Source organism: Typha angustifolia, chromosome 8 (genome assembly GCF_048772165.1).
Source record: "Typha angustifolia cultivar Huaian chromosome 8, ASM4877216v1, whole genome shotgun sequence".
NCBI classification, from domain to species: Eukaryota; Viridiplantae; Streptophyta; class Magnoliopsida; order Poales; family Typhaceae; genus Typha; species Typha angustifolia.
The window spans coordinates 5,520,385-5,543,401 of record NC_133246.1 but is presented as its reverse complement, the minus strand read 5'-3'; the positions used below and the strand labels follow the sequence as shown (position 1 = coordinate 5,543,401).

Below are 23,017 nucleotides of genomic sequence, written 5' to 3'. Positions count from 1 at the left end.
TGCGCATTCAAACGGAAACAGGCCGTTCGAATGCTTGCACAACGTTCGCAACGACAGAGAACAAAAATTTCGCATTCGAACACGATTAGGCGCGTGGCGAAAGTGTGGATTTTGTTAGGGTTGTTTGGAGTTATTTAACTTAGTTGAGGAGTTCTTAGGGTAAGCCTCTATATATATGTGAAGAAAATCTTAATTGAAGTTTTGTGATAATAATTGGATTAGCTTGGCTTCTATCTTATTCTCTACTTATCTCTAGTCATTGGCGTCTTCTCCCTTCTCTTTTTTTTTACCGCCCAAGTCTTTAATCGGTCTCTTCCAGCTTTTAACCTTCTCTTTTACAACAACTTCTCCCCCTTCACACCAAGAACTAAACCTAGCATCTATTTAGCCATTGGTGGGCTATCAAGCTAGGATCTAATTGATCTTTGACCACTGTTTGGTCTATATTTTGAGATCTAATCCTCTGAATCTTGTGATGTTGGATTCTTTGGAAAACTCTCTCCAAGAGCTACAGCATATCAAAAATTCAGAAGGATCCGTGGTCAGATTGTTTGCAGATCCTTTCGTAAGTTACAAGCTTTATCAAATTCAAAATCATTGCAGATTGAATTAGGCTGATTCGTAATAAAAAATGTAAGGTGCAACATCGACCAAAGTTTCAGAACTACTCACATAGATCATCTACCTTAGCTAAGAAAATTTTCCACATTTGAAAGCTTTCCGTCTGTCTCCTTCTCTTCCAAGCAAAGCAAATTAGGGTCTTCCGAGGACCTTCTTTTTGTGATTTATTCTCTTTTATTAGTTAATAGAAAGTTATTTGATTACTGACCATTATAGCCAAATTTAAATTAGCATCCCCTTTCTCCTACAATCAAGCTTGCCCTGTAATGGTTTTCAACACAGATCAAGCTTAAGCTCATTTTAATTCAGGTTAAGCTTATGATCCCAACTCGACCCGATTCGAGTCTTTATACTATCTCCGGGTGTAATTGAGGTGAGCTTGATCGAGTCATAATTTTAATTATATAATAGTAATTAAATTTGGCTCAAAATTAATTTTAAATTGATACTGTAACTCAAGCTCTAATCAGCTCACTTTTGAACGTTAATCAAGTCTTATCGAGCCGGCGAGATTATTTTAACAGCCATAATCCTATCTCAGAATCTCATCAGATTTTTTAGTGCTAATCAAGCATTAATTTTGTCTAGTGGTCTGTGTCACTAATCAAATCTCTCATCACATCTCCTCGCTTTAACTACACTAATCACCGCCACACCTTCTTAATTGGATAACAGAGGGAGAGAGTTATCTCTCCTCTCCCTCACAATTTGCGTGCCAGAGTAGCAATCTTAGGTATCAATTAAACTATGGGATCCATGCATCATCACCCTAGATTCGAGTAGATTAAGAATCTTTTCAATTAGAGTTCCTTTTTCCAGGTCAATTTTCTTGCTACCTGGAAGGCCTTAGTTGGCTGTGAACTATTCTGAGTTTGTTCAATCTGAGACCTTTTCACTTCCAGCCTAATTTATGGAGCTGCATGCCTAATAATAGCCAACTCTCTTTAGATTCTAGGGAATTCTTAAATCACTCTATATCTTAGTAGTTTTGTGATTAATACCTGGCATTTTGAGCTATGTATAATAGACTCTCTTTTTTTCCATGTCACATCTCACTATTACTTTGACTCACTACTGTTGAATTACAAAAATACACTTGAGACAGTTTCTAATATAATCTCACTAGCCAAATTTACTAAAATATTTGTGAGAAATAAAACTTTGAGATTTATAATGATACTTCAAACTCTAGAGGATATTCCCAAAGAGCCATTTGGTGATGTATGTATCCAGAAAAACTACATCTATACTTGTAAAGTGTAATATAAAAATCAGTTTTTAATTTATATAACTCATAGAAATATTCTTTTTAGTGGCTACCATGGGCTCACATGTATCATCTTGACATCCAATAATATAATTAAGTGGATGTCAGAATACTTTCTCTTAATCTTTCAATTGAAAAAAAAATAAAGAAGATATGAGACTTTTGTTTACATTAATTTCTCATTTAACACTATTAGATAATGTATCTTGAAACACATAAAACCAAATGGCAACTTTCAATTTGGAAAGCGAGACTGACCAAGAAGGGAATGGAGAAAGAAGGCAATCCTCTTTCCTCCAATATTTTAAATATTTTAAAAAATAAACCTAGTATCTGAAGAAAATATTCTTGTATATATTTTAGATATAGTTAGTTTAGGCAAAAAGGAGTTACCCGGTGTGATTGTGAGAAAGAGGATCAGATTAGTTCCTTGGCAAATGGGAAGGTTAAGGAGTTCCTCTTTGTGGAGAGAAGAATTGAAGAGATCACATTCAGAGTAGCAAAAGGAGCCAAAGTTCTATTTCGAGCCATAGCATGTAGAAAGAATTGAAGTCCCTATGAATGCACCAAAGTGTGGCATCATCCAACGAAAAGGATTCAAACCCTACTTGAAGATCCTGACACCAATCGACTATAAACATTAGTGATTAATTACTTATTCATAGAGAAGTGGCCAAGGGAGGAGGACCCAAAGAGATAAACATGCACCTTCTTCTCCTTCCTAACCTAACTATTCTCCCTCCTCCCCTTTATTCTCTCTTCTTCACCTAGACCTCAGTCACGCCTCAACATCGATGTTCAATGTGATAAGGTATACTGGGGTAGGAACTCCCTCTCCTTTGTAAGGTGCCTAGGTGGAGGATAAGAGTTTTGGGTATTTAGGAACATTTTGATGTCTTCCCCATCAAAATCTAATTAGTATAGCTTTTTATGCCAATCCGGACTTATCGTTATTCTCCTTTCCCAGCTAATCTTCGTGCTTGTTCCTCTCTTAGTTTACTCCATTATCTCTTTGCAAGTTGTTTGTCCATGGTGACTATTGGTATCTCTTGATGCTCTACAGCGTTGTGCATATTTGAGCCCACAGTGGTCTGCAACGAAGCCACTGGACGTTGAGCCCTTTAGACCTGCAACGCCATTAGAGTTGTATGTCTTGTAGTATCCTCTTCGTTCTCTTTGAACTTGTTATAATATATTTACTCTTTAAACTCCCCCTCTCTATTGTGTTTCAAGCTTGCATCAGTTTCAGTGTAATTAATTAAATTCTTCATCAAAAGATTTTTTCCTCAAACTACTGCTACTAATAATAAAAAATTCCCTCGATTCTATTGATTTGATTGATCAGACCGTCCTTCATTAATTTCTATAATGACAATTTGATCTCAATTAGTATAAATTATGGCATACTTAGTATAACAAAACCCTGAAAACTAGTTTTAACCATCTGATCAAATTAAAGTGGCTAATCATAAAACTAGCTTACATCTGAAAGAAACTGGTTAGATATGTTTAAGAACATAACATAAATTCATCTGTTAGGTAACAGCTTAAAACTATTGAGTCTTTAACTTATGAGATCAACTATGGTAAGCTCGTTATGATTATGTAACAAAACTAACGTTGGAACCTTCACTCAGGTCCTTCCATATATAATTGAAATCATCGTACAGAAACATACATAGCTTTCAATCACCAGAAACTAATTAATCATAACAACAACAGTATTTATGCAGCTCCAAACTTTCAACTAACCAACTCACCAAGAGAGAGAGAGAGAGAGAGAGAGAGAGAGTCACATTACACAAATTATGAAATTAAAGCACTAAGATAAAGAGTAGCATATAATATGGTGGTAATTGAAAAGGTACGTAAGACAACAAGGCTCAACGGCGGCGATTTCCGGGCTCCTTCTGTGAGTTGAAGTAGACGGCGGCGACCGGGAGCCCGAGCTCGTGCTCCGCCGCGAACCCCCGTGTGCTGAAGTTCGCCCTCGACTCCGGCGGCGGCGCGCCGGTGGGGGCGAGACGAGACCTCTGCTGGAATAGCACCAGCACGTACCTGTGGATGCCCACCGGCGGCTTGGGTCCCATGTAGGGGACCACCTCCTCCCCTGCCAATTAAAAAGAAGGGACACGTGAAATGCGTCAGAGAAGTGACACGTGCCTATTAGATAGACTGCGACACTTGCTAGCCATGCAGGCGAGCTGACACGTGTGATTTGGCGCTCTAGTGGGATTGTGGGGCAGATGCATGCATTCTTAGATATTCTATAATGAGAAACATAAATGACATTTTTGCCCTTATATAGTTACATTCAAACTGTTATAATTATATTCAAACTAAAACTATTTTCATATTTTAATTTTAAAGAAAATTGTTCAACACATAAAAAATAATATCTATTCAATGTTAATTAATGTATTAAACATCTAAAATCTAATCTATTTTAAATATGTTAAAAAAAACTTATATATTTATAACTTCATCTCTAATAAATATTTTTTAAATTTAAATTTAATATAAATAGAAAAAAAATAATATTTTCAGTTTAAATATAACTATAGGAGATAAATAGTATAAACAAACTATATTCTTAGCATGGGGTATAACTTGGTATTAAAAAAAAAAAGAAAAAGAACTGCTTACCTTGCGAAGGGTCTGTTCCACCTGGCATGTTGATCACCAACCTAGTTAAGTCAAAAAAAAATTAATAATAATAATAATAATAATAATAATAATAATAATAATAACAAAAGGAAGGAACAACACATGAATTTTAAACATCATTTACCAGTGAAGCCACTCTCTCATAGTGGGATCACTAGGGCTGGGAGCATCTGGGTCAGTCATCACCTACATAATTAAGACACATACATAGATTATAATAAGCATGCATGCAAGTATAACAAGGAGAAGAAATGAATTAAACGATGATACTGACGAGAGTATAAAGATCGGTTGTTCGGCCGGCGATCTGGAGCGTCGGAGGGGCGCCGGCGATGGAGGGCTTGATATCGCAGCCGTTGTTGACGTGCTTGACTCCGTACTTCACAGAGATGCTTATGGTGGGGACGAAGAGGTCGACGACGTCGCCTATCACTCTTCCGACCACTAAGGGATCCACGTAGCTACAAGCCATGGCTCGCTCTATCACAGAGAGAGAGAGAGAGAGAGAGAGAGAGAGAGAGAGAGAGAGAGAGAGAGAGAGAGAGAGAGAGAAGGTGGTGCTTAAAAAAGAAGTAGAAGTGGTGAAATGGCCAGAGAGAGAGAGAGGGGTTTTTAATTCTATATAAGTTTTCTTTTCGAGCAAAAAGGTGTATAATGACTATAAATTAAAATGAGCTCAAGATGGGGCTGTTTTTGGGCGTGCGGAAAGGAGGAGACACGTGGAGGCTGCCAGAAGAATCGATGTGGATTCTTCCACATGGACGGCGGGATTTCTGAGGGAGGTGGTTGGAGAAGGATTATTATGCAGTACAAATGCTGCAGTGCAGCAGCTACTTTGCCGACTGCTATATATATATACTAAAATGCCCTTAATATAGGTTGGGTTTATTTGGGTTGGGTTAGTTAGTATAGATTGGATAAGCATAATTTGACTAAGAATATTTTTATAATCTTTCTAATACAGTTGACTTAACCTAGAGATTTAGTAAATTTAACTAACAGATTATAAGGGTTGATTTATAAATAGTGAAAATATAAGGTGTAAATCGCACTTTTATTAATCAGTAAGTGTTATTTGTAAATTTCGTTATACGCTTTTTGAAGAGGATATATTCTTTTGAGAGAAGTGAAAAATTAATGTTCTAATTAAATCGCACTTATTGAGTCTATTTATACATGGATATTTTATTAAATACATCCCATATTTTACCTATTTTGTGATTCACACTCTATCTTTGATAATTTTGTTATCCGACCTTTTTTTATAATATTTATTTAACACTCTGACGTTATTTTAACTAACTAACATTAACCAAATTATAAAAATACCCTCACCATCTCCTCTCGTCCTCTCTATTTCTCCACCATCTTCCTTCATCTTCCCCAACCACCTTCTCCGGTCATTACCACCTTCCCCATCCTCCTTCTCTTTCTTCTTCAGAAAGAGAAAACGAAGAAAATGACAATAATTTATTAGGTATTTATAAATTATTTTATATATATTAATAAAATATTTTTTTACTGGTACTATCTAAATTAATCCAGAGTGTTAAATAAGAATTATAAGAAAAAAAACAGTGTATGAATATATATATAATTTAATCAAAAAATAGGTAAACTATACTTGTAATTTGTAAAATTCCAGACATATATATATATGTTTGACAAGTGGAAGAGTGTTTTTTACTCATGCTAAATTTCCGTAATTGTATTACTGTTCTACTATAGTTTTCAAACTTGTTAGAATGGCAGTACTTTGGTGAATAGTTTGAAACTATAACAAAAGGTAATATTATTTTACCAGAGTAGATTGGTTAAAACTTCTTAGAAATTGAAACTTAATAATATTCTAATTATATTGATACTTATTCAAATTTGATAATACTCGTACAACAGGAGCTCTTTTACCTATCTAAGCATAATTCTATTAGTTTTTAATTATTTAATTGATATTAAAATTTCTTAAAATATTATAATTGCCCAATATATTTTAAGATTAATTAAGTATATTTAATTTGTCTTGCAGAGGATGAAAATAGTAGATTAGTTGGATTTTGATTTAGATCCTTTCAACCAATTTTAAAAGAGTAAAATAGTCTCTCTCTTTTTCTTATCTTGGTTAAACTTTAACTGTAGTTAATTGGTTAGATTAAGAAAAATTAATATTTTTTCTAAAGAATGTAGTTATTTTCTTAGTAGCTTTGATATTTTAAAGAATTATATGAATATGCCCAACAACTTTTTTTTCGATTTATTGATGAAGAGTCACTCTATCTGAAGTTTCTTATTTTATGAAAGCCTGTGGACACAGTGAAACACCCACAACCAAACGCATACCTTTTATGTGGGTGGAACCCACCCCGACCTGTTAGTCAATGCTTTCACAAAATATCCAAAGAAAAAGTCTAAATATAATAAGTAATCTATGGATACAATCTAAAATAAATAAATAAAATATCATAATTCACAATAAGTTGGAGATACATGTGAATAAATAGTAACTAAAAGGAAAGCCAATGATTAGGTTACAACCCAAACTAGTCTAAGAACAAAAACTAGAAAATAAATAAAAATAGCTACTCCATGACATCAATGTTGTCCTCTCTCAAATTTGTGAATATTTACCAAAAAGTATAAAAGCACATAGCTCAATAATTATAGTCCAACATAGTCTAAAAATACTGTAAATACATGATTAACTTTATAATGTATGCTCATAAGTATCATAATAATAAAAATAAATAATAATTTCACTCAGACCCCCTAAACTATCACTGCTTTACGCATACACTCTCCGAACCTTTTTATTACCTACATACACTTCCTAAACTAAGAATATATATATATATTGAGAACTATAAAATATATTTTGGATTAGAAAGTGCATGTGGTAAAAAATAAAAAAGTTCAAGGAGTGTATGCAAAACTAACTTTTATTTATTCTAGAATAATAGCTGAACATCATAATAACCTCATTCTAAAATACAACTACTATTCATTAAAATTACATCTCATATCACATACTAATTCGATTACTAATTTATCTTTGATATACATCCCATCAACTTACTTTTTATCAAATCAAAAGATATTCATGGTAATTTTATAAAAATCAAAACTCTTCTTTTATCTTTTCCTTTACTTTATATCACAACAAAAGTAATTATTACACCCTTTTTCCAAAATACAAGTGAACACAAAAACAATTATTTTTAAAATAAAAACCTTAATTTAGGAATAATATAGAGAAATATTTATTCTATAATTGACCTTATTCCTGAAGTATACGGGACCTAAATGAAATTATCCCTAAAATAATTCATCATTGATATAATTTTTGATTAATTCTTACATAGTCACAACTCGTATCTTAAGTTTAGTAAGAAATTCAATCCACATAATATGCATTCACAGATCGAGCGACAAGATCATATATCACATGCTCATGTAGAGTCATAGATCATTGAATATCAAAACATCAATGAGTGATGAACATCTATTAGTACTATCACCTATACATACATAGCAATATTGCATATTATCAGTTGTCTGTAGTCATTAGAGTAAAGGCTCTGGCCAGAATCTCTCCATCATCACCACTTATAGCAAAATCATTGTACACAATATAATTATTGCTTAAAGAAAAATCATCACGCATAGCGAGATCATAAGCACATAGCTCAAATGAACGCTCTAATTCTATGTCATCTAGTATCGCTAATGCTATTACATCTAACACCTACCTCATAATCAACTTTCTATTATCATTGTCTCTAGTCATCGTATCAATCTTTAGTCATCGTATAAGACAATATGATCTCCTAAATGCCACATAGATTGACCTTTAATATGGGTCGCTAATAATATATAATATGCTCTACTCTTAACTCCAAGGCTAAGTGAGTAAAAGGCATGACCCCGATACAAATCGACTATTAAACCATATGTGTCAATAACTTTTATCACACACGAAGTCTGTCATGAAAAAATATATATGCATTTTATATTAAATAATCATTATCAAGCATTTTATGTTATTTATAAACTAATATAGGATTTGAACTCATATGAAATGTATCTGGACTAGACCAACTCTCAAATATCAGGTTTCGGATATGGATCTTCCTCACGAATCTAACAATTTATGAAAATAATTGGTATATAACTAAAATGTCCCACTTAGATCTAATTAATTACATAAGCCACTTGTTACCGTTTTGAGCCCTAGTAGGCTCAATTTAGACTTTTTATTTATTGTCCAAGATTAATATTGATTTAACGAGTTATCAATAGTAATAATAAGACTATAATCTTGTTACCAATTTGTAATACCAATTCTAAATAGCATGATTTATAATTTATAACAATTGTGTTCTTAATTTCCTTAAATTTAACAATTGAAATACTATAGTGACAAATGACAATAACCCAAAATTTTAAAAATAATAGTCACTTTGGGCCCTTGGGCCCAACACTACTAGAGTCAAGCTAAGGCCAGACCGCAGCACAAACCCAACTAATTGCCTCCCTCTTTGAAGGAAAGAGGAGGCCACTGAGAGGGAGGAGAAAATAATGGTCAAATTGGTTGCCGGTAGGTGGTAGTCTCTGCCATCGGAGAAGAGGTTGGGTGTTTTCCTGGAAAAATCGGAGAAGAGGTTTAGGCGGTGCAATCAAGCTCATCGGTGAGGCGAAGATGCAATCGGTTGATTCTAGGTGAAACCGACTAGTGAATTATGCAAAAACGAATGGGAGGTCAAGAGGAGTGTATAGCAGTGAGGGAATTGTCTGCCTAGGTGGCCAACTACAATTGAACGGATCCTCCATGGCTGATGGCCATCAGAGGGAGGCGAAGATGCAAGTTGGAAAACCGACGATGGAATGCAACATGGCGTAGTCTCTCAGGCACTCTTTGAGTACCCAACCATGGTACCCACAATAAGAGAGTGAACACAAAATCATCAACTGACGAATTTCTCTGGCAAAACCCTGAGTATTAAAAGCAGTAAAAATTTGCTATATACATGATCGAATTTAAATTAAATACATAGAGGAAAAGAACACTCGGTGGCGGGTGGCATGGTCTGTGTGCACTAGCAATGGTAGGATGAACACTCCCCATCGAGCACCTACAGTCAAGAAATAGAGGGTGAGAGGAGGCTGAGGATTGTTTCTTTATGACATGATTGAAAAGGTGTATATCAAGCTGAATAATTGGAAACCAATGCTGCATAATGAAGCAGGGACTCTTCTCTCTATCCCGGTTTACACAATGCTTGCTACCCATGTTATGTCTGTAAAGCAATTTTTATGGAACATTTGAGCAACCTCAGATTGCACTTATCCATGATGTAAACTTGAGCCAGACAGAGGCTAAAGAGCACGTCATTTTAGTTTGAGGCTTTGCTAAGACAATATGGAGGCTAGTTGGTATGCAATGTTACCAAAGAAGGCTTTACTCCAACCTGGAAGATGTTTTTGTTGTCTCTCTCCTCCTCTGACAAGGTAGCACAGAGGATGAAGACTAAGATCTGCTGTGATGTTTGGAGGAGAGATATTCTCTTCTATTGTACAATGGTATCTGGTTATGAGCTTGCCAGGTTAATTAAATGGTAAGCTAGGAAATTTAATATTAAAATAGGAACATAAGATTTATGGGGTTGATAATGAGATCAGCAGCCAAAGAACTGATAATGACCAGATTGATATCCAAACTAATGTTGATTTTGCTCAGCAGTATAGCATAGCAATATGTGTCTTCTCTGACTGCAAAATCTGAGCAGATCTACAATTTTGTTAACCGAAATACTTTCACCACTAGTAAATACTTGCTTACTTCTCTCGTTCTAATTTCCTATACCTTTTCCTCTTTATATATTTATGAAGCATTAAGAATAGCCCACCCAAAAGCACCCTCAATTTAAGACTTCCCAACTATAAAGCAAATCTATGTAACTTGAACTTATAACACAGTAGTGTATAACGGGATGAGGGCGAAAAAGACACATCTCTCGTCGATTTGCACTACAGATTCTTGCATCCAAGCACTCCATGCTATTCTTAAAAAGGTTAAAGTCAGTCTCCCAATATGCACAATGGTTGCCGCATGCTAAGCTCCACTTTTATTTTCGGATAACATTCTAGGTCATTGCTTGTCCCCAAAACTTTCTGCATTCCAAAGAAAAGAAGTTAATGGTGTCTGGCAGTGAGAATATACAGCAGAAGAGCACATTCTGTTTGAAAAGCATAATAAGAAAACACTTCACACTAGCATCAACTTAATTCCTGAAGAATATGCATGTTGCTTGTCATGCAAGGTAATAATGAAGAAAGACAATAACAACTAATTCTAAACATACTATATGGAAGTAGATTACAGTAGATGATTTACCAGTGCAGCAAGATGAGCTTCCTGAAGAATATTTCCATCAATCTCCAATCTTGCTATTGGAAACTCTGGAAGGTGACCTGACTGTTTCTTACCAAGCAAGTTGCCAGGTCCACGGAGAAGAAGGTCTGCGTTGGCAAGGTAAAATCCATCAGATGACTTTTCGAGCACCTTCAGCCTGTCCAGCGCCCCAGAAGTGGAAGATAAGAAAACACATTTGGATTTTCTTGTTCCTCGCCCTACTCGTCCTCTCAGTTGGTGCAGCTGAGCAATTCCAAATCTTTCAGCATTCATCACAACCATCATAGATGCATCAGGAACATCAACACCAATTTCAATAACTTGGGTTGCAAGGAGAATATGTGTTTCTCCACATCTAAATTTCTTCAATGCGTCATCCTTTTCATCACTCTTCATGCGCCCATGTAACAACCCACACTGGTAACCTTCAAATTTTTCTGATATGGAAGCAAGCTCAGCAGTAGCGGCATGAAGCTGGGGTAATTGCTCTGACTCCTCAATGATTGGATATACAAGATAAATCTTTCCCCCAGCAATCAACTCATTTCCCATCATCTGCATCCCAAGGCCAATTATTAGCAAGCATGAAAACAAGATGAACTTGTGAGTTGGACGTAAGCAATTACTTCTATTAAAGGTAATGACTAGTAACAATCTATACAGTCTCCTGGTCATGAAAACAGCACAGATTGGCTGTTGAAGGCAACATAATATTTAGAGTTATTGACCAAAATAGACCAAAATTTTAATTTATTTACCAAAATAGATAACACCCAAACTTAAATAGTAAAATGAGTCTCTTTTACTATAGTCTTAAGTAAAACGCTTAATTGTTAAGTTTTTTACTTAAAATAAGATCAACATTTTTTAAAGTAAAACGGTAATCTTATCAACATTTTTTTGAAACACTTAGCCTATTTTGGTAAATAAACTTTAAAATAGAGTTAATTTAGTCAAAAACTCTAATTTTAACACAAAATTCAAAAAGAAGTATTAAAATTACTCAAGGAAATAGATACACACAAACTTTAACAACCATGTGTTTTAAAATTAATCCCTTAATTACTACTAAATTACATGTTACTGAATCAAGGACATTCCTAATAATCTTTCCAGTACAAAGCAAAAACAGCCAAAGCATCAAGAGTGATACCGCTCTTTCATTGCACCAGCTCAAGGAAGTGACATTATATGACATTACCTATTCCTCTCTACCCAGGAGAGGAACATTCATATACAGATAATTTGCATCACTAACTAGGTAAATGAAGAATAGTGGTTGACGATTGTTTGAACCACAGTGTTTATTGGACTTATTCGATTGAATTTCAATAGAAAGCCTAGGCACTAGCTAAGCAAAAAGAAAGGGCAAAAGGAAGGTTGTCATTGTTGCCATATTTCAATTTTTGGGAAATGTGTGCTGTTGCACTTCACGAGCAGTAATCTTTTGATCCATGCGCTATCAGGTATAGATTTCTTTATGGAGAGAAAATAGATGTACATTGGCCCTCTAGTTTCCTACATTTCCCTAGTAAACAGAGCTCTAGGTTTATAGACTAATTTGTTTCAACCATGGTTCTAAGTTTTAGCTGATCCCATGTGGGATTAGACGAAACGTTCTGATCTAGGGCCGAAACCAATCCAATGACTGGTACGGCTGATACCTGATCAACCGTATTGGCCGACACCGACCGAAATTAGGAGAGAGAAAGGGAGAAAGAGATGGAAGAGAGTAAGAAAAAAAGGAGAGAAAGAGAGAAGAAAGAGAAATGTTATGAACCAGATTTGGACTGATCTGAATATAAGAAAATTTAGGAGGCAATAACCACACGAGATAGGGTTCTAATAGCCCTCATTTCACATCAATCGGATATCTAGATAAAAAGATATAATTAAAATAGTGCAGAAAGGTTAGAACAAAGCAGAACGGTAAATATCTGATGTTGTGGCTATCGTTGTAAGGTGATGGTTGATCGTAAGATAAGGTGACTGCTGAAGAAAGATGATGGCTAGTATTTGAAAGTGGAGATAGGATTTCTAACTTAGACCTACTCCTAAGAAAAAATAGATAACTACAATTAAAAATACTGCAAGGTAAATAAATTTAACTTAGCTTAACTCAATGTTTATTCCAGGCATAAACAATTAGGACTGCACTCTACATATTTTTAGAGGCTAACCGTAGACCGACTTTCATTAGAATTAGCTTTCCTAATTCAACTAGAACTCTTGCTTTAAGACAACTAAGTTTTTCTTAACTTAATTGGACTTGCCTAGTGGCTTACTTAAGCATAAATCATTTTAAAAGAATAGACTTGACTCAAACAACTCAACTAACTTAACTCACATGGTCGAATTGTAACAAACAAAGAGAACTCATCGGAGGGAGTGAGAGAAAAAAGGAGAAAATACATCGCCGAAGCTCGGTGGAGAAGAATTGAAGAGGGCGGGAGAGAGAGAGAGAGAGAAGGGAATCATAGAGGGAGCTATCGAGAGATGAGGGAGAGGGAGAGTTTAGTGAGAGAGAAAGGAGAAAGAATCGAAGAGAGAGATCGAGAGAAAGGAGTTGGTGCGTGAGGAGAGAGAAAATTAATAAGGGAGAAAGAGGAGTCGTTGAGGGAGAGGAAGAGGTAGTGGGAGAGTTAATAAAAGAGAGGGTGGGAGAGAATTAATAAGAGAGTTTAATAAGAGAGAGAGAGGAAGAGAGTAAATTTTTTTTTTATTTATATGAAAGGGCGAGAGAGTGTGAGTGGTAGAAAGAAAGAGAGATTGAGAAAATAGCATTTAATTTTTAGGTTTTAGATGTTATATATGACTAATTATATTTATATCTTATTATTATTTTTTAAAATTTTAGAATTGTTCTATATTTAAAAAATTATTTTAAAAATACAAACCGATACGGACGGCCAATACTATTGATACCACTGATATAGTCGATACGTATCGTTTTCTTGGATGGCCGATCCCGATTCTAATACTTGGAACCTTGGTTCCAACATAAATGGAGTTTGTCCATCTTTTTGACCTTATTGCATTTTTCAATAGCATTATTGTTAACAATAGCTTATTATAATTCTAAGGTTCTTTGCAGCTACATAAAACCACTGATATTGTCAGCAATATTATAGAAAAAGATGTCCTAATGTTATCAGAGATTTTCACTAGCAAACAACCACTGACAACAATAAGGCTATAAAGGGTGTCAGCATGCCAACTACCAATGCTAATGCAGCGTATGAGACAAATATATCAGGGTCTCACCTATTCTGAGAGTTGGTTCAAGATACTTAAAAAAAACTACCATATTCATGTCATCTGTGCAATTCACATAGCTCAAAAGATCCAAGCTAATTTGCATTTTAGACTACCATATTATTCATTTAAGAGCCTTGTCCATGTGATGTCTCTACAGATCCAAGGAAATAGAGGGAACACAGGAGGAAAAGCCTATGATCAGAGGAGATTGTGTCTCCATACAAGATATCAATATTCTAGATGAGGTTCATCATGAAACTATAGGTTCAATAGGACCAGGAGCATCCTACCATCTCCAACAGATCTTATCCTAGCCCTCTTTCTCTAGAAGGCTAAAACCACTAGGATATGCAAACTGTGAGGTAGTGAGGATTATCAGTGTATCTGAGGACATGGAGTTAACAAAAGGAATAGTATGTACTTTATAACATATTAGATTTTCCGAAGCGATCTCAGGTGTCTCTATACATATGAACTTTACAACATAAAACATCATGGATCTATCAGGTGTTGCTTGAGGAAAAAGTTCTGAATCACATAAAATTTAGTAATACTTTACAATTCAGCTGCTTCTAAGTGCACATGTTGCTTCTCTGCTTCTAAAGAAGAAAATCCAACAATTTAAACTATTAGTTCATAATCAAATTCATGAGCTAAGAACAATTCATATAATTATGCTCCAATACTAGATTCTCTTCCCACAGATAATGGCTTCTCATTCTGTACTTGACTTTATTCCAAACTGAAATATTAAGAATTGAGAGGGGCAAAATAGAGTAATTGACTTTACCCCAAAAATAATATACTAAACCATGATTTTAGAATGATTATATTGCTCTATTAGAAAGCATAAAGAAACTAGATATGTCATGTCACCTGGAAGACTGTCTCGAAACCAATCTCATTTCCTTCAAGAACAATAGTTTCTATAGGTTTTCTTCCAGGAGGCAAGTCCATGATCTATTAAAGAATTAGATAAAGAAGTTAAATGTATTTCCGGGCATATAAATGTGAACGATACAAAGTTAACAGATCAAAACAACTAAGAGCTACAAAAAATAAGAACTTAAGATAGCCAGAAGCTTTTAACTCACTAAAAGTTAATGGATGCATGCATGATTAAGTATATTAATGCAGATCTAACTACAGAAACAGAAATGAGTAAGTTCTAATGTTCTTGCATGCAGCTTGTTTCAGTCAGGAAAACATTGGTGTCATTTCTCGGGTATTGAAAACAGAAGGTATCTTAATTTTAGTTACATTTTTAAGTAGGAGATAATGGACTAAGTATAGGACATCATCTTGAAGCTGAAAACAATAAGAATATAAAATTCAAGGACAATCTCGTGGAGCTAGACTCCAATAAATATCTTATCTTGCATGAGTTTTCTTGTTTTTGTTAGTGATTCTTTACCAATTCCTCACTTTTTTCACCATTCTTGATCCTCTTTTCTTATCAACCCCCACACCCCATATTACTCTTCGAATTAATGTTACGAGAGCCAAAGGATCTGCACAAGGAAACTTGAAATAAGAATGGCATTATCACTGTCACTGTTGCAGCATCTATTTATGAATCCGATGCCAAGTTCCTCAATAACTGAAATTCCCAGGTGAAAAGATGGACAGAGCACAACTATGAGATATAAATGGATATGCAAATTTTTTTAGGGCACCTTTAGGAAGCAGAGAACTGGGAAGTCACTTTGAACTTCAAAGTTCTAGGAAAACCTGAGTGGAATACCAATTTCAGTCATTTGGCTGGCAGAGAAAATGGATGCAAACTTTCTATCTAGCTCTTCCAATTAAGTGTCTGTGGCTTTAGCTTGAGAAATAATACCTTGATCTTTTCCTTATGCCATTATTATTTGCTAATATGCAACCATCCTCACCTTTTATATCCAACCTGGGGCAGCTCATCTAACTTGATAGACCGAAGCCTGTCCAAGGCCTATCCAAATTTTTGGACCACAAGCCGGCCTAAGCCCTTGGGATTGAGCTTAGCCTCTCCTAGCCAGAAATTTTAAGCTCGACGCTGGGCCCGTAACCCGAACTAGTAGACTGGCCCGAAAGCTTCTACTGTTTTTTCTTTTCTTGCTATGATTAACTTAGCCCGAAGCCCGTCCAAGGCCTATCCAAATTTTTTGGACCACAAGCTGGCCTAAGCCCTTGGGATTGAGCTTAGCCTCTCCTAGCCAGAAATTTTAAGCTCGACGATGGGCCTGTAACCCGAACTAGTAGCCTGGCCTGAAAGCTTCTACTGTTTTTTCTTATTTTGCCATGATTCATTTCCAAGACAAATTGGCATTTCCTATATTTTAATTTACCTTGTTTTACCTTCATCCTCAATAAATTGTTGTCTTTCAATGACTTTTTCAAGATTGACAGCTCTCATGAATCATGATAGCCATTTTTTTTATTTAACCCTTAGAAGCACATCAAGCATTAGACCAACTTTGAGTTTGATATTGGCCCAGCCCATAGATCTAAAATCTCTCAATCTGATGGTTGAGTCTAAGCCTAGGCCTAAAGTTGAGCATGGTCCATACCTAGGCCGAAAGTTGGCCCTAACCAGCCCAGCGGGCCCAAGGCCACCCCTAATTCAACCTAGCCTAAGTCACTATTTCCTTCCACAACTTTTGTTGTTTCTTACATATAGCAGTTCACAAAAAGGAATTTCCTGTGAAATAAATTCTAATGTGATCTCTTTTATTCTGTGAAGTCCCTTCAATGATGCTCCAGATCTTAGTCATGACAGACCAGAAGATGCCTCCAACAAATAATACATAACATGGGTAAGAAAGATGACTGTAATAGTTGGTAAGGAAACTAATGGAAGAACAAGATAAGAGTAATTCAGTATACATGTAAAACTACCCTTCAGTTGCTGACATAGAAGACTATTCCTAACCCATTTTATGGCGGGATAATAAACTAACGAGATACCAGAAAAACAACTGATTAGCAAGGTAAGTTACCGGCCACAAGTTTTCTCATTACACATACTGGAAACACCAAAATCATTCAACTTGCATGTCCCTTATAACACAGTGTTAAAATATTATTAAATAGAATAACGAAGTGAAGATGACTATACACAACTCCAAGAAAATATTTAGTGAGGCTTCTCATACCTGAGTTAGAGACATATCACCATACAAAGCAAGAGCAAGTGTTCTCGGAATAGGCGTAGCCGACATAGCAAGAATGTGAGGGGCCATATAAATTTTATCCTCAAAAGTTTCATCAAGATTTCCACACGCATTTTTCGAGCTTGGTGAAGAAGAGTATAACTGTAAATAGAATGCTTCAATCATTCCATGGGTATAAGCACATCTAAAATCTTGTTAAAATTCACCAAGACATTGAGCAACCATTATATGAACAATTCTCTCATCTTGAATATCAGGCAAATATGTATAGCTAATAAGATGTACTCTTCTAAAGCAACTATTCCAAGTAAATGAGTCTATATTTACCACCAAGAAATGTCATTAAAACAGTCAAAAAACTGTAGGTTAAGGGAAAAATATATTTGCATACAAACTGAGAGATAACCTGAATGGCATGCATTTTTTGTTACAGTGTAACAGATAGATCACTGCCGATAAATTCCAAACCTGAATGGCATGTACATTTTGTTACAGTGTAGCAGACAGATTACTGTGGATAAATTCCTAGTTTGGAAAATTTATTTCTTCTCAAAATGTTAAATCTAATCAAATCTGTCAAGAAAATCCAAGCAAACATAACTGCTGGTGGAAGTTCATAAGAAAAGTTCAAGGTATGACCTAACCACCTTATTGTTAAATCTTCCTCTTTGAATCACACCAAAGCGGTGCTGCTCATCTACGACAGCAATGCGTAAAGCTGAAAAATCAATTTTCTCAGATATCAAACTGTGTGTTCCAATGACCATTGCTATATCTCCATTCTGGAGACCCTGTCAAACAGCAAGAGATGACCAAAGAAATACTCCACAAAAAAAAAAAAATCTAAAAAAAAAAAAGCACAGTTTTGAAAACAGAACATGCCTGAAGAATTATCCTTGACTCCCTAGTTGAGGTGGAGCCAGTAAGTAATGCAATTTTAGGTTTACATATGTCCCCTTTAATATTCTCCAGCAAAGAATCTAAATGTTGGTAATGCTGACTCGCAAGTAGCTCTGTTGGAACCATGAAAGCAGCCTGGATCAAGACTTGATAGTTAGCATCACGTGGAAGTTTAACATGCTTAAGTACGATACTCTGTTTGCATAACTAAACTTTTGATACAACCAAGAGAAATATGCAAAGTGATCCAATGCTAAATTTGAGAGGTTAATAATCAATTGCATTAATTTAAGGTTAACAACCTGAAATCCTGAGCCAATAACCTCCATACATGCAAGGAAAGCAACCACAGTTTTTCCACAGCCAACATCACCCTGTAAAAGAAATTATCCAAGTGGTAAATATTCACAAGCCATCAGAAGATGCATATCCATGTTTAACATCCCATGAAGAGGTGAAACTAAAATAACAAAAATGCAGGTTGATTCAAACAACACAGAAAGTAAGGAATTTACGTGAAGTTAAATTCATAAAGTACAATAACTAATAAGATATAACATGAGACTAGCTCAGAATGTTCAAACTAAATCAATGAATATTGATGTTCTAAAGGAGTTTTGGTGCAAAGACTTACAGGAGTATGCAGAAGCAGGCATATAAATTCTATTTGTGCCACTTGCACTAGAAATAACTAATTTCCATGCATGTAAAACTAAAAAGCATGCCATATCTGCTGGCATGGGAAAACCAACAACTGTATGAAGCTGATGTTTGAAAGATAATCACAATCACACCCTGAAGGATCAACAGTAAGTCAGCTTGACCTTAAATCTGTAACACTTTTAGGACAACTGATCTTTCTGCATATGTACAAATGGCAATGTGGCATCCATTTATTTAGCAGCTAATCCAATTTTGGAAAGCATCAACTTCTGTCTGATGAAACTAGATGTCAAAACCAAAAAATAAAAAATAAAAAAAAAAAGAGAAGAGGGTGCACATGCTCTGCACGTGCAGCCCCTCCCCTCTCCCTCTCCAGCACGCAGCTGATTTGGGGGGATTTCATCTAATCCGAATTGGATTAGATTTAATCCTCTCCTAATCTATAATTAGTCCTAATCTTCTCTCTCTGGAACCCTAAGCCCTCTTTTCTCTCTCTCTCTCTCTCTCTCTCTCTCTTTTCTTCCTCCTTCACCGACGGAGTCGTCACCGTGGAATCAGCCAGCCGGAGCATCGCCGGAGCCAGCAGAGACCACCACACGACTCCCCCGTAAGCCCTCTTCCACCCCTCTAATTTAATTAAAGATTAGATTAGGTAAACCGAAATACCTAATTTGCGGAATTCGGCCTCGTCGGCAAATCTGGCCGGCCGGCGACTTCGAGTCGCAACCGCATCGTCACCGGAGGCTTCGTGCTTCAAGCCTGGTGTCGGAGATGTCTTCTCCGAGGCCCTCGTGGCTCAGATCGGCGTTGGTTTTCGCATCGGCCATCGGTGCTGAGTCTTCCTCCACCTCGTGAGAACGACAGAGGAAGGGTGAGAGGGAGAGGAGAGGTTGAAGGTGATCGTGAGGGGGTCGCCGACGAGAGGTCGCCGGCGGTCACCCTCTCCCTCAGCCATCTTCTCGCGTCGGTCGCGAGGGAGGGGAGAAAAGGGTTGGCTGGGCTCGGGTTTCACCCGAGCCAACCACCTTTTCCTTTTAAGTCGGGTTCGGTTCGGGTTTGGATTTCGGATCCGCAAACCCGAACCGAACCACTTAAGTTGGTGGGCTGCGGGTTAGCCCGAGCCCAATTCAACTATTTCGGCTGGGCCTCGGCCCAATCCAATTTAGTTGATTTCTTTTGGATTGGGTCGGACCAGCAGCCCAGCCCAATTGATTTGGGTTTATTTTTTTTAGCCCAAATTAATTATTCTTAGGTTAAATTGTATAAACATTTTTAATAATTGTTTTGATTGAAAAAAAAAATGATATTGTTATTTATTATTTAAGGTGGTGATTTTTAGTACGTGGGCTAGAGATTTGAGATTTTGGTTGTCTTGCCTAGACTCAGGTGAGTGGGTTCACTCACGTATTTATTTTATTGTATTTCGTATTTTTGTCAGACAATGTAAATTTTCTGTGTGCAAATTATTTATTTCACCCCCATGTGTAAAAATTAAATTGTTGCAATTTCTGTGTGCAAGTCTATTTATTTCATCCGTACATGCGAAAATTTAATTGTTTTAATTTTTGTGTGCATTTAATTATTATATTCAGTGCATCACCATACTTCGTGCTAATATTGAAATTTGTGAAAAGAAAAATGAGACTAATATTGATATGACTTGGAGAACAGTCCCGGTATAAATCGTTGCGATTTTCCGTGATGACTCAAGTCTATCTGGAAGTCCAGGGGAAAGTCCTAAATTAGATCACTGCGGTAACTTCCTTAGGTGACTCTGGCAGGGTTAGGGAACAGTCCTAGAAAAAATTCCTAGGTGACTCTAACTTCTCTCAACGGTTAGAGGAAAAGACAGAGTGTGTTGATCACAGGGTGATACCCTCTAATGACCCTAACCGGATCAGCTATGAAGAAAAGTCCCGAGCGTCATCTCGAGATGACTTCTAGTTGATGTGAATCCACAGGGTTTAGACCCATTGAGACATATGACAGTATAAATATCAAAAAGATGTAATATATTGGGAAACGTGCAAGGTTACAAGTTGTGACATTTCTCTATTGTTACTATTGTTATTATGTAGAGAGCATGCCTATTGCATATTATGATGGATATTGTTGCTTTTAGTTAATTTATTCAGCATTTAATATGTTTTAAAATTTATTTGGTTCGAGTGGATTCCACTCACTGAGCTATATTTGTTGGCTCACGAGTTCTATTGTTTTGTATTTGTTTATTTATTTCAGGTAATAGTCAGCGGGACGACTGAGCGTGATGTACCCGGATTCCACCTCCACTTAGGATTCACCTATTTACCTTTCCGCTCTTTTAGATTTTGTGCTTTAGATTAGAAGATTTTATTTTATTTTATTTAGTTTTAGAGATTCAAAAACATTAACATTGTTTATTTTATTCCAATTGCCTTTAGTAATAAAATTTTAATAAAGCATATTCTCATTTTATTTATTTATCTCGTCATCATATAGATAGAGAGTATTATTAAGGCTTCGTGCATCTCAAGCATATTGAGATGCATGGCCGGTCATGATTCCTATTTTGGGTCGTGACACTAGATTATCAAATTTTAACAGCTTTACATTCTGATCTGTAACACAGTGTGTCCTACTATCTGCAGTGATAGGCCATGTAAAACAGTGATGCTTAACCACTCAAGAGTTGAACTGTTCAATATTTTCCAAAACGTAAGATGCTAAACAGTTTAATGTTTTATAAAACGAACTTTTGACATTTTTATCTAAAAGTAAAACGTTGAACTTATCAATGTTTTACTTAGGGCTATAGTAAAACCGACCCATTTTAGTATTAAGTTTGAGGGATAGTCTATTTGTGTAAATAAAATTTAAAAGATAGCTAGTTTGGTAAAAAAAACTCATCTATTTTAACATATAATACTTCTATCCATAGTTATCAAATTTGGATCGGACTGAAAAGTCGAACCAATGAACTGACCACCAAACTGGTTTGGTTTTGTTATTAGACCGAATAAGCAATTGACCCTATAAAAATAGACTAACCCGGCGGTTGAAATATTGACCCGTGCAACCCACTTGGTTTTTAGTGAACCGATCGGGTCAACTATGTTTACAAAGTTACATAATTATCCTTAATATTTAATTATTCTATTCTATATCTTAATAGTATTTTAGTCCTAAAATTTTGGAGATGTTTAGTTTATAATGTATTTGGTGTTTTGAAATGAGTTCTTTTATAGATATACCCTTAAAAAATCCCTTATTTGCTTGTATGTCTATCTAAAGTTTATATTTACATATATGTATCTGAAAATATAAAAAATTTGCACGTATATCTTTTAAAATCCTTATTTTGTGCATGAAAACCACTTCGAATAAATTACTATTAAACTTTGAATAATTTACATGTAAAAAAATAAAAAAAATACTTATTTTTGTTTTCAAGTATTTCTCTTACTTAATAGTATTTTTATCATTTTATATTAAATACTTAATATGGTGATTTTTCAAAGTCCCTGCGTAGTGAAGCCATTTCAGAATCATCACTATGAAAGGTGAGGAAAAGAGGAAGTGAGAGGGAGTACAACTCCAAGGAGTAGCAGATGAAGCAAGAAAGGCCCCAGAGAACACAAGGCTGTGGATGAGGAATTGAGGACTTGTACAACATTCCACCAGAAGCAAAAGGATGACATTGTCGAGGAATTTGTGGGTGAGATGCCCTGGAATCAACTGCGCTGCTTGAGAAATGGACTAGTGGAATGCAATATTGGAATTCTTGTTACATAGTATAGAGTTCTTGTAGTCAGTAGTAACTACTAATTTTATTCTGCTTCATTCTTTTTAAGTTTATATTGATCATGCAATAGGAAAACAGAGAAGGTTAAAAAAAAAAACAGGACCAGTTGATATCGTCAAGTATCTAAACAATGCAAAGGACATTTACTCAGGACCACAGTCTGACCAAAGGTATACTTACATTCTACCCAAGCCCGGCTTGAGCCCAATATTTGACAGTCTAGTGGGCGGTAATAGGTTGGAATGTTCCAGCCAACTTGAGTGACTCATAGGTGGGACAACAAACAAACGCCAGCTAGT

At 35.7% G+C, this 23,017-nt stretch overlaps 2 protein-coding genes across 3 annotated transcripts in view; both read right to left on the bottom strand.

Annotated features, from left to right (window-relative positions):
• Positions 1-3,495: 3,495 nt before the first annotated feature.
• LOC140765582 (protein MOTHER of FT and TFL1 homolog 1-like) lies at positions 3,496-5,100 on the bottom strand. Its single transcript, XM_073104736.1, has 4 exons — positions 4,830-5,100; positions 4,680-4,741; positions 4,535-4,575; positions 3,496-3,998 (listed from the first exon to the last, which is right to left on the bottom strand). The coding sequence occupies exons 1-4, from the start codon at positions 5,025-5,027 to the stop codon at positions 3,772-3,774; spliced, it is 528 nt and encodes a 175-aa protein (XP_072960837.1). The 5' UTR covers positions 5,028-5,100; the 3' UTR covers positions 3,496-3,771.
• A 5,160-nt stretch (positions 5,101-10,260) lies between these two features.
• LOC140764894 (ATP-dependent DNA helicase homolog RECG1, chloroplastic/mitochondrial) overlaps positions 10,261-23,017 on the bottom strand; it is a 34,727-nt gene continuing 21,970 nt past the window's right edge. For both annotated transcript variants that reach the window (XM_073103722.1, XM_073103721.1), the window contains exons 11-17: positions 18,574-18,645; positions 18,254-18,406; positions 18,019-18,162; positions 17,354-17,512; positions 15,096-15,179; positions 10,944-11,516; positions 10,261-10,720 (exon numbers count right to left, since the gene is read on the bottom strand). In XM_073103722.1, coding sequence (XP_072959823.1) covers positions 10,628-10,720; positions 10,944-11,516; positions 15,096-15,179; positions 17,354-17,512; positions 18,019-18,162; positions 18,254-18,406; positions 18,574-18,645 — 1,278 coding nt within the window. In that variant the 3' untranslated portion in view covers positions 10,261-10,627. The remainder of the gene's footprint in view (positions 10,721-10,943; positions 11,517-15,095; positions 15,180-17,353; positions 17,513-18,018; positions 18,163-18,253; positions 18,407-18,573; positions 18,646-23,017) is intronic.